Source organism: Staurois parvus, unplaced genomic scaffold, assembly GCF_062004578.1.
Source record: "Staurois parvus isolate SC_StPar_1 unplaced genomic scaffold, SC_StPar_1.0 ptg000090l, whole genome shotgun sequence".
In the NCBI taxonomy this organism is placed as follows: Eukaryota; Metazoa; Chordata; class Amphibia; order Anura; family Ranidae; genus Staurois; species Staurois parvus.
In genome coordinates, this window is record NW_028317886.1 from 9,059,913 (window position 1) to 9,072,732 (window position 12,820).

The 12,820-nt window shown below is 42.2% G+C and overlaps 1 protein-coding gene across 1 annotated transcript in view; it reads right to left on the reverse strand.

Moving 5' to 3' along the window:
• Window positions 1–12,820, reverse strand: part of RXFP1 (relaxin family peptide receptor 1) — a 421,535-nt gene that overhangs the window by 26,187 nt on the left and 382,528 nt on the right. Inside the window, exon 16 of the mRNA XM_089670400.1 lies at window positions 3,414–3,824. Within this exon, the coding sequence (XP_089526526.1) occupies window positions 3,414–3,824 (411 nt within the window). The remainder of the gene's footprint in view (window positions 1–3,413; window positions 3,825–12,820) is intronic.

Here is a 12,820-nt window from a genome sequence, read left to right on the forward strand (position 1 = left end):
GGTACCCGAAGACATCTGTCTTTCCTGCTCCAGTACAAAGAAGACCCATTGGTCCTATAATGCCTGCCATTACTCGCACATGAACTTTAATGGCATCCCAGTCTTAGTCCGTAGGGTTCAATAGTGAGTTGGCCCACCTTTTGCAGCTATAACAGCTTCAACTCTTCTGAGAAGGCTGTCCACAAGGTTTAGGAGTGTGTCTATGGGAATGTTTGACTATTCTTTCAGAAGTGCATTTGTGAGGTCAGGCATTGATGACGGACGAGAATGCCTCTGCTCTAATTCATCCCAAAGGTGTTCTGTCGGGTTGAGGTCAGGACTCTCTGCAGGCCAATCATTTTTCTTCACCCCAAACTCACTCATCCATGTCTTTATGGACCTCACTTTGTGCACTGGTGTGCAGTCATGTTGGAACAGCAAGGGGCCATCCCCAAACTGTTCCCACAAAGTTAGGAGCATGAAATTGTCCAAAATGTCTTGGTATGCTGATGACTTAAGAATTCCCTGCACTTGAACTAAGGGGCAAAGCCCAACCCCTGAAAAACAACCCCACACCGTAATTCCCCCTCCACCAAACTTTACACTTGGCACAATGCAGTCAGGCAAGTACCGCTCTCCTGGCAACCACCAAACCCAGACACATTCATCAGATTGCCAGACAGAGAAGTGTGATTCATCACTCCAGAGAGGATGTCTCCACTGCTCTAGAGTCCAGTGACGGCATGCTTTACACAATTGCATCCGACACTTTGCATTGCACTTGGTGATGTAAGGCTTGGATGCAGCTGCTCAGCCATGGAAACCCATTCCATGAAGCTCTGTACACACTGCTGTTGTGCTAATCTGAAGGCCACATGAAGTTTGAAAGTCTTTAGCTATTGACTCTGCAGACAGTTGGCGACTTCTGTGCACTGTGCGCTTCAGCATGCGCTGACCCTGATCTGTCATTTTACATGGCCTACCACTATGTCGCTGAGTTGCTGTTGTTTTCAGTTGCTTCCACTTTATATTTATGGTTATAATACTACTAACAGTTGACCATGGAATATTTAGTAGCAATGACATTTCACGGATGGACTTATTACACAGGTGGCAACCTATCACAGTACCACGCTTGAATTCACTGAGCTCCTGAGAGTGACCCATTCTTTCACAAATGTTTGCAGAAGCATTCTGCATGCCTAGGTGCTTGATTGTATATGCCTGTGGCCATGGAGGTGATTGGAACACTGATTTGGAAGGGTGTCCCAATACTTTTGGCAATATAGTGTATGTTGATGGAAATTGTTTGTTTTCCTGCTATTTGACAGACAGCTATAGACAGGATTTAAATATGCTGCTACTGTAAATATTTACATTATGCATATTCTCTATTTTTTCTACAATATTTATTTGTACATATCCCCTTTCCAAGTTTGTACCTTTTTTCCCCCTTCCTTTTTTTACATGGGATGCTCCGCCAAAAGATTTGCGTTCTTGTTCCCCAAGTCAATGAGGAAATGGCTGTTTTTCAGCAAGGGGTGAATATAGCACCCTCCTAGTCAGCTAGGGGGATCTAGACTTCAATTCTTAACAAGGGGGGCTGGATAGCAGCCTGGGTGTGATAGCTAGTAGAGGTCAAATTATAGTCAGGGCTGAGAGGCTCTGCAGACCAGCCCTCTGGAATTTCCTCCTGCTCTAGAACTTTGGGGAAAGGTCTAGAAGCAGTGGGTGGATCTAAGGAGTGGCTAGTCTGTACTCTTGGGAGGATCCTGGCCAATCCACAACAGAAGGCTTGGCAAGGGGCCAGGATAGCCTTTAAGAGTAAGGGGGCCTGCTCAGCTGCAGGAGAGTTTGGGTGGAAGATAGAGAGTATGTGAGGCTGAAGGCAGGAGCCTGTGAGGGGGCCCAAATGGAGAGGGGCTCACCAAAAAGCAGTGGAGCTTGGAAGGAGGAAAGCTCAGGCCTTCACTGGCCCCCAGAGTGAGGATCACCTGTAATAGCAGGGAAGGAGCGGCCCAGCTAAAAAGCCTAGTAGCCACCAGCCGCACAGGAGAAGGACTGAGTAAGTAAACCCCCGGGCCAGCAAGAGGAAGGAGGCAGTCTAGTGGAAAGCTGGATTAGCCTGCCACCCAGGACTGTTTCACTAAATTTGTGGCAGACACCAGATCCTCTGCTCAGGTATTCCTCCACACAGCTGGGTAAAGAACAGGATTTATCTGGGGTCTGGGGTGGTACTACAAGAGATGCTGACTAGCTCTCTAAAAGAGACTGTTTTGCTGTAAAGACTTGTAAGTAGTTCCAGGAAGTTGTTCTTGGGTTCTCGATTCCATTGGGCATCCCATACACCTCCTACCCCACCCTGCAAGCACTCCGAAGAAGCAAGTGCACTGCTTTACATTCTGAAACACTGTTTAGAATATGTAAATACTTTAGTGTGCATTTCTGAACACAGGTTTACTTTAAGAGAAATACTGAAGAACTGAGTGTTGTCATGTTTTCAGAAAGCTATGTACAGCACCCTATTGGCCTCTCCACTAGCAATGATCGACCTGCACTGCAAAGAGAAGCACAGTGGAAGATGAGGATGTCAATGGTCTAAAATAAGGTATGTAACAAAAACAAAAAGGTTTTATTTAAAAATGTAATTAGCATGTTAATGGAGAGAAATTGACTTGAGTGAAGCTGCTTCCATGTTGTTTGCTTCCATGATTTGTGGTGGTGGCATTTTTTTTTTGGGGGGGGGGGCTTTTAACTTGCAGTGGGAATTTGGCCTTGGGGGCGAAAATGCAGATTTGTGCTGAATATGTTTTTGGGGGAGGGGTGATTTTTGCTGAGAGGTAAAGTGGGAGGGAAATATTGCTTGTAATCTCCCGACCCACTTATATTTTTTGGGTCTCTAAGGGAGAGTTCATAGGTCCACCCACCTGCTAACATCAATATGAGGGGTCTCACTCTCAAGCTGGCCATACATAGTCATTCAAATGTTGGTATGGAAAATCTTAAACATTCGTTTGTCAGAATGTTCTGACATACTGTACCATCAACCAATTTTGTTCTAAAGCCCTTACATTTTTGTCAAGACCTGCTATTTGAATTTAATTGAAACTGTTTTCATAACATTATTTATGACTTTTTATGAATGAAAATTACATTCACAATAAGAATTCTGTTGGTCAGTTTTAATTACTCCTGGATTATTCTGAGTAGCCATATATTTTGCCTTATGAATGCAGCAGGAAACGTGAGAGAATATAATGAAGGGGTCCTGGGAGAAGACACAGTGTAACCCATCACAACCCACTAATGCTGATATGTGGTAAGTACTGGTTTTGAGTCAGGCTTTTAAAGGAAAATATAAAGTATTCTTAATTCAAGCATAAGCTATAATAATGTCATGGTAGACATTAAATTGTGTAATAGGTACTACTCACCAAGAAATATAATGACAGAATATATCTGTGCTGCAGTACTCTCCGGTTGCTCCGAATGCAGTGGGAAGCAGACCCCATTTGTGCCATAGTAATTGTGGAAAATATGTTCATTGCTGAGAGGTATGAATGCAATAATGAACCCAACAATCCAAATGAGTATCAGGGTTATGATTGTACGACATTTTCCAGGCTTAAGACATCTGAACGGATACACTATACAGATGTATTTCTCCAAAGTCAAATAGGTAAGAAGTAAGACTGACACCTCTGTAGACAGAATGGCTAATGATCCAACCAATCGGCACTGAGTACTGTCCATCCAGGCTTGAGCATTCTTGTTGTATTCACCTCTATATTTCAGGTCAAAATATCCAATGACAAATAAATATATTCCCATTAGGCAATCAGCACCTGATGGACATAAAGCAGGTTTATTTTAAAATAGCAATTGCAATAGAGACATAGATAGATAGATAATTTACCTATATTTGGTAAGTAGAATACTTGTGTTTTCTTTAGTTATATACAGTATGTTACAGATTGGTTTAGAGTTGCATTTTGTTTAACATTCTAGGAAATGATCATAGCTGAACATATCGAAGATGTGTTTTTTCCTAAACCAATGTAATTTTTGTAGACACATATTCTTGCTTCCTTCCACTTCCCTGCAAGTAATTCGGCCTTACATGATTAACAAGAAATAAAAAAATAGATTTCACATTTATAGCGCAAACCTTCTGTGGTATGGTCTCATTGTGCGGGGTATTTTCAGCCAGTTTGCATTAAATCTCATTTAGTCCTTAGACAGTGATCAGGCAAATAGTGTCTTGTTTTTGTTTATTTGTTTGTTTTGAAGAACTGGGATAGGGATTGGGAAAAACTTTGGGATGCCCAGAACTAAACAACTTGGATGAGGACACTATCTTGAAACGGTTGACTGCAGTAAAACAAAGGTCTCTGTACAATAAGTAGTAATGACTCAGTGCAGAGGACTTCCACTATGGGCACAGCCTTGGCAGCAGGTCTGGAAGAGTCCCTCTAACAGAAAGGGGTGTACAGGCAACAGTCTCTCTCCTGAGAATTCTCTAAGGCCTACTCACTTTTATCCAGGAAATCTGAAAGGCCTTCTTCCAGCTCCATCTGACACTGGCACAAAAGTATCCCAGGAAGATCCTCTTTGGATGTTGGCCTGGTGTTGGGGTGGTCCTTCAGCTCCTTGGTGAGCTAGAATCATCCAGGACTTCCTAAAGCATCTTCTAAGCCTTAGAAGGTTTAACAGTACTTCCAGGCTGGGTCAATCTCCAGCAGGCAAAGGACCCTGCTACTCTCTGCTCCAGTCCCTATATACCTCTCTCACCCCCCTGCTGGTCACTTTCCTGACCAGGGATTTGCTGAGGCTGTATACAGGGCCAGCTCAGGCTCTACCTTCTCCACCCACTATGTTCCAGAGCTTTCTGGAAAGACAGGGGCAGACAAGCAAGCCTGCAGCTGCAGAATCCAGAGTAGAAAAAAACAATCCAAGCACTCACTTGGCTACGGTGGAACCCAAAATAACTAAATTTGCCTTTCTACTAGCACCCAACTAGTGCTACATATACAATCCATCACATAAAAAATGTCTGAAAGAAATGTGTTTTGCACTGCTGATCATGCTAACTTCCATTTTCTTTTCTAAAAGCAACTAGAATATTATTGGTTGCAGTGGCCAATCCTGACATACAGTACTTTATTCACATACTTCTGTGTCTGCATAGATATTTTCAGCTGCTTGATTCAACTGATATTGTTTCCTGCAATGCATGCAATTATCAGGGGAGTCATGGAGCATTTTAAAGCTGGCATTACATGGATTGTAAACCAACTTCAGAGTATCAAACTAAATATAAAGAGAAATAACTTACTACATCACTTAGGTTGGATTCACATTTACAAACGCATTAGTGTGCATGTTAACATGCACACCACAATATGCAATATAGATTGACATTTATTCTGAATGGTATCTCAATGTACATTGTATATACAGTATAAATAAACACACCTGCCCTTCAGTACACAACATAGGTATGAATGCTTTGTGCAGTGGCCAATAGAAGTGCAAATATTTTTTTTTGTGTTAAGCCATGATTAGGGCTGCTCTAAAGTAATGCATGCCACCATGCACAAAGTGCATGATAGGCGTAAATGGGCCCTGTGTTTAGTCAGTAGTGAAAAGACTATTAGCGATTAGTGATAATTAGAGATGAGCGAAGAAATGAAAAATTCGATTCGGCTGATTCGGCGAATTCCAGTGTGAAATTCGATTCGATGCGAATTTCTCCGCTACGAAGATGACTTATTTAAAGGGTTTCTAGGCTTCAGAGAGCCTTTAAATTAGTGCAGAACACTGTACCTTTAATTTAAATGCCCTTGGAGATGAGGAAGGAGAAGGAGAAGGAGAAGGATGAGAAGAAGGAGAAGGAGAAGGATGAGAAGAAGGAGAAGGAGAAGGGTGAGAAGAAGGAGAAGGATGAGAAGAAGGAGAAGGATGAGAAGAAGGAGAAGGAGAAGGATGAGAAGAAGGAGAAGGAGAAGGATGAGAAGAAGGAGAAGGATGAGAAGAAGGAGAAGGATGAGAAGAAGGAGAAGGATGAGAAGAAGGAGAATGATGAGAAGAAGGAGAAGGATGATAAGAAGAAGGCTGAGAATAAGGAGAAGGATGAGAAGAAGGAGAAGGAGAAGGATGAGAAGAAGGAGAAGGATGAGAAGAAGGAGAAGGAGAAGGATGAGAAGAAAGAGAAGGATGAGAAGGAGAAGGATGAGAAGAAGAAGGATGAGAAGAAGAAGGATGAGAAGAAGGAAAAGGATGAGAAGAAGAAGGATGAGAAGAAGGAGAAGGATGAGAAGAAGGAGAATGATGAGAAGAAGGAGAAGGATGATAAGAAGGACAAGGAAGAGAAGAAGGAGAAGGAGAAGGATGAGAAGAAGGAGAAGGATGAGAAGAAGGAGAAGGATGAGAAGAAGGAGAAGGATGAGAAGAAGGAGAAGGATGAGAAGAAGGAGAAGGAGAAGGATGAGAAGAAGGAGAAGGATGAGAAGAAGAAGGATGAGAAGAAGGATGAGAAGAAGGAGGAGAAGGATGAGAAGAAGAAGGATGAGAAGAAGGAGAAGGATGAGAAGAAGGAGAAGGAAGAGAAGAAGGAGAAGGAGAAGGATGAGAAGGAGAAGGATGAGAAGAAGGAGAAGGATGAGAAGAAGGAGAAGGAGAAGGATGAGAAGAAGGAGAAGGATGAGAAGAAGAAGGATGAGAAGAAGGATGAGAAGGATGAGAAGAAGGAGAAGGATGAGAAGAAGGAGAATGATGAGAAGAAGGAGAAGAAGGAGAAGGATGAGAAGAAGGAGAAGGATGAGAAGAAGGAGAAGGATGAGAAGAAGGAGAAGGATGAGAAGAAGGAGAAGGAGAAGGATGAGAAGAAAAAGGATGAGGAGAAGGAGAAGGATGAGAAGAAGGAGAAGGAGAAGGATGAGAAGAAGGAGAAGGATGAGAAGAAGGAGAAGGATGAGAAGAAGGAGAAGGAGAAGGATGAGAAGAAGGAGAAGGAGAAGGATGAGAAGAAGGAGAAGGAGAAGGATGAGAAGAAGGAGAAGGATGAGAAGAAGGAGAAGGATGAGAAGGAGAAGGATGAGAAGGAGAAGGATGAGAAGAAGAAGGCTGAGAATAAGGAGAAGGATGAGAAGAAGGAGAAGGATGAGAAGAAGGAGAAGGATGAGAAGAAGGAGAAGGAGAAGGATGAGAAGAAAGAGAAGGATGAGAAGGAGAAGGATGAGAAGAAGAAGGATGAGAAGAAGAAGGATGAGAAGAAGGAAAAGGATGAGAAGAAGGAGAAGGATGAGAAGAAGGAGAAGGATGAGAAGAAGGAGAAGGAGAAGGATGAGAAGAAGGAGAAGGATGAGAAGAAGGAGAAGGATGAGAAGAAGGAGAAGGATGAGAAGAAGGAGAAGGATGAGAAGAAGGAGAAGGAGAAGGATGAGAAGAAAAAGGATGAGGAGAAGGAGAAGGATGAGAAGAAGGAGAAGGAGAAGGATGAGAAGAAGGAGAAGGATGAGAAGAAGGAGAAGGATGAGAAGAAGGAGAAGGATGAGAAGAAGGAGAAGGAGAAGGATGAGAAGAAGGAGAAGGAGAAGGATGAGAAGAAGGAGAAGGAGAAGGATGAGAAGAAGGAGAAGGATGAGAAGAAGGAGAAGGATGAGAAGGAGAAGGATGAGAAGGAGAAGGATGAGAAGAAGAAGGCTGAGAATAAGGAGAAGGATGAGAAGAAGGAGAAGGAGAAGGATGAGAAGAAGGAGAAGGATGAGAAGAAGGAGAAGGAGAAGGATGAGAAGAAGGAGAAGGATGAGAAGAAGGAGAAGGAGAAGGATGAGAAGAAAGAGAAGGATGAGAAGGAGAAGGATGAGAAGAAGAAGGATGAGAAGAAGAAGGATGAGAAGAAGGAAAAGGATGAGAAGAAGAAGGATGAGAAGAAGGAGAAGGATGAGAAGAAGGAGAATGATGAGAAGAAGGAGAAGGATGATAAGAAGGAGAAGGAAGAGAAGAAGGAGAAGGAGAAGGATGAGAAGAAGGAGAAGGATGAGAAGAAGGAGAAGGATGAGAAGAAGGAGAAGGATGAGAAGAAGGAGAAGGATGAGAAGAAGGAGAAGGAGAAGGATGAGAAGAAGGAGAAGGATGAGAAGAAGAAGGATGAGAAGAAGGATGAGAAGAAGGAGGAGAAGGATGAGAAGAAGAAGGATGAGAAGAAGGAGAAGGATGAGAAGAAGGAGAAGGAAGAGAAGAAGGAGAAGGAGAAGGATGAGAAGGAGAAGGATGAGAAGAAGGAGAAGGATGAGAAGAAGGAGAAGGATGAGAAGAAGGAGAAGGAGAAGGATGAGAAGAAGGAGAAGGATGAGAAGAAGAAGGATGAGAAGAAGGATGAGAAGGATGAGAAGAAGAAGGATGAGAAGAAGGAGAAGGATGAGAAGAAGGAGAAGGAAGAGAAGAAGGAGAAGGAGAAGGATGAGAAGGAGAAGGATGAGAAGAAGGAGAAGGATGAGAAGAAGGAGAAGGATGAGAAGAAGGAGAAGGAGAAGGATGAGAAGAAGGAGAAGGATGAGAAGAAGAAGGATGAGAAGAAGGATGAGAAGGATGAGAAGAAGGAGAAGGATGAGAAGAAGGAGAATGATGAGAAGAAGGAGAAGAAGGAGAAGGATGAGAAGAAGGAGAAGGATGAGAAGAAGGAGAAGGATGAGAAGAAGGAGAAGGATGAGAAGAAGGAGAAGGAGAAGGATGAGAAGAAAAAGGATGAGGAGAAGGAGAAGGATGAGAAGAAGGAGAAGGATGAGAAGGAGAAGGAGAAGGATGAGAAGAAGGAGAAGGAGAAGGATGAGAAGAAGGAGAAGGATGAGAAGAAGGAGAAGGATGAGAAGGAGAAGGAGAAGGAGAAGGATGAGAAGGAGAAGGATGAGAAGAAGGAGAAGGAGAAGGATGAGAAGAAGGAGAAGGAGAAGGATGAGAAGAAGGAGAAGGATGAGAAGAAGGATGAGCAGAAGGAGAAGGATGAGAAGAAGGAGAAGGATGAGAAGAAGGAGAAGGATGAGAAGAAGGATGAGAAGAAGGATGAGAAGAAGGAGAAGGATGAGAAGAAGGACAGTTCTGTGACAGTTTCTGTCTATTTCTGACAGTTCTGGGACATTCACTCCATACAGCGGTTTCAACCGCTGTATGGAGGGAATGTCATAGAACTGTCAGAAATAGACTATTAATGACAGTTCTGGGACTGTCCTTCCATGCAGCGGTTGAAACATTGTATGTATTTGTTTCCATAAATGGATCCATTTATGGAAACAAATACATACAATGTTTCAACCGCTGCATGGAAGGACAGTCCCAGAACTGTCATTAATAGTCTATTTCTGACAGTTCCATGACATTCCCTCCATACAGCGGTTAAAACAGCTGTATGCAGTGAATGTCCCAGAACTGTCATAAATAGTCTATTTCTGATAGATCTGGGACATTCACTCCATACAGCTGTTTTAACCGCTGTATGGAGGGAATGTCATGGAACTGTCAGAAATAGACTATTAATGACAGTTCTGGGACTGTCCTTCCATGCAGCGGTTGAAACATTGTATGTATTTGTTTCCATAAATGGATCCATTTATGGAAACAAATACATACAATGTTTCAACCGCTGCATGGAAGGACAGTCCCAGAACTGTCATTAATAGTCTATTTCTGACAGTTCCATGACATTCCCTCCATACAGCGGTTAAAACAGCTGTATGCAGTGAATGTCCCAGAACTGTCATAAATAGTCTATTTCTGATAGATCTGGGACATTCACTCCATACAGCTGTTTTAACCGCTGTATGGAGGGAATGTCATGGAACTGTCAGAAATAGACTATTAATGACAGTTCTGGGACTGTCCTTCCATGCAGCGGTTGAAACATTGTATGTATTTGTTTCCATAAATGGATCCATTTATGGAAACAAATACATACAATGTTTCAACCGCTGCATTGAAGGACAGTCCCAGAACTGTCATTAATAGTCTATTTCTGACAGTTCCATGACATTCCCTCCATACAGCGGTTAAAACAGCTGTATGCAGTGAATGTCCCAGAACTGTCATAAATAGTCTATTTCTGATAGATCTGGGACATTCACTGCATACAGCTGTTTTAACCGCTGTATGGAGGGAATGTCATGGAACTGTCAGAAATAGACTATTAATGACAGTTCTGGGACTGTCCTTCCATGCAGCGGTTGAAACATTGTATGTATTTGTTTCCATAAATGGATCCATTTATGGAAACAAATACATACAATGTTTCAACCGCTGCATGGAAGGACAGTCCCAGAACTGTCATTAATAGTCTATTTCTGACAGTTCCATGACATTCCCTCCATACAGCGGTTAAAACAGCTGTATGCAGTGAATGTCCCAGAACTGTCATAAATAGTCTATTTCTGATAGATCTGGGACATTCACTCCATACAGCTGTTTTAACCGCTGTATGGAGGGAATGTCATGGAACTGTCAGAAATAGACTATTAATGACAGTTCTGGGACTGTCCTTCCATGCAGCGGTTGAAACATTGTATGTATTTGTTTCCATAAATGGATCCATTTATGGAAACAAATACATACAATGTTTCAACCGCTGCATTGAAGGACAGTCCCAGAACTGTCATTAATAGTCTATTTCTGACAGTTCCATGACATTCCCTCCATACAGCGGTTAAAACAGCTGTATGCAGTGAATGTCCCAGAACTGTCATAAATAGTCTATTTCTGATAGATCTGGGACATTCACTCCATACAGCTGTTTTAACCGCTGTATGGAGGGAATGTCATGGAACTGTCAGAAATAGACTATTAATGACAGTTGTGGGACTGTCCTTCCATACAGCGGTTGAAACATTGTATGTATTTGTTTCCATAAATGGATCCATTTATGGAAACAAATACATACAATGTTTCAACCGCTGCATGGAAGGACAGTCCCAGAACTGTCATTAATAGTCTATTTCTGACAGTTCCATGACATTCCCTCCATACAGCGGTTAAAACAGCTGTATGCAGTGAATGTCCCAGAACTGTCATAAATAGTCTATTTCTGATAGATCTGGGACATTCACTCCATACAGCTGTTTTAACCGCTGTATGGAGGGAATGTCATGGAACTGTCAGAAATAGACTATTAATGACAGTTCTGGGACTGTCCTTCCATGCAGCGGTTGAAACATTGTATGTATTTGTTTCCATAAATGGATCCATTTATGGAAACAAATACATACAATGTTTCAACCGCTGCATGGAAGGACAGTCCCAGAACTGTCATTAATAGTCTATTTCTGACAGTTCCATGACATTCCCTCCATACAGCGGTTAAAACAGCTGTATGCAGTGAATGTCCCAGAACTGTCATAAATAGTCTATTTCTGATAGATCTGGGACATTCACTCCATACAGCTGTTTTAACCGCTGTATGGAGGGAATGTCATGGAACTGTCAGAAATAGACTATTAATGACAGTTCTGGGACTGTCCTTCCATGCAGCGGTTGAAACATTGTATGTATTTGTTTCCATAAATGGATCCATTTATGGAAACAAATACATACAATGTTTCAACCGCTGCATTGAAGGACAGTCCCAGAACTGTCATTAATAGTCTATTTCTGACAGTTCCATGACATTCCCTCCATACAGCGGTTAAAACAGCTGTATGCAGTGAATGTCCCAGAACTGTCATAAATAGTCTATTTCTGACAGTTCTGGGACATTCACTCCATACAGCGGTTTCCGGCAAAAAGTGTATGTGCAGAGTTCCTCTATTCTGCAGATACACTTAGAGGAGCTCTGCAGATACACTTAGAGGAGCTCTGCACATACACTTTTTTCCGGTTTGGAATTATTCTTATTTTCATCCTACTTCTTCTTCTTCTTCTTCATCCTCATCCTCATCCTCTTCTTCTTCTGAGGATGAGGATGAAGAAGAAGAAGAAGAAGAAGAAGAAGTAGGATGAAAATAAGATTAATTCCAAGCCGGCAAAAAGTGTATGTGCAGAGCTCCTCTAAGTGTATCTGCAGAGCTCCTCTAAGTGTATCTGCAGAATAGAGGAACTCTGCACATACACTTTTTGCCGGCTTGGAATTATTCTTCTTTTCATCCTACTTCTTCTTCTTCTTCTTCTTCATCCTCATCCTCAGAAGAAGAGGATGAGGATGAGGATGAGGATGAGGAAGAAGAAGAAGAATGAAAAGAAGAATAATTCCAAGCCGGCAAAAAGTGTATGTGCAGAGTTCCTCTATTTCTGACAGTTCTCTCACAGCTTCTTCACATGTACAGCGGTTGAAATATCTGTATCCTAAATGGAAACTAATAGATACAAATTGTATCTATTAGTTTCCATTTAGGATACAGATGTTTCAACCGCTGTACATGTGAAGAAGCTGTGAGAGAACTGTCAGAAATAGAGGAACTCTGCACATACACTTTTTGCCGGCTTGGAATTATTCTTCTTTTCATCCTACTTCTTCTTCTTCTTCTTCTTCTTCTTCTTCTTCTTCTTCATCCTCATCCTCATCCTCTTCTTCTGAGGATGAAGAAGAAGAAGAAGTAGGATGAAAAGAAGAATAATTCCAAGCCGGCAAAAAGTGTATGTGCAGAGTTCCTCTATTTCTGACAGTTCTCTCACAACTTCTTCACATGTACAGTGGTTGAAACATCTGTATCCTAAATGTAAACTAATAGATACAATGTTTCAACCGCTAAACATGTGTTCCTTCTGTCAGAGAACTGTCAGAAATAGCGGAGCTCACTGCAGGGACACTTTTGCCGGCTGATCGGGAAATGTTCGATTCGCGCACCCGAAGTAGGCAAAA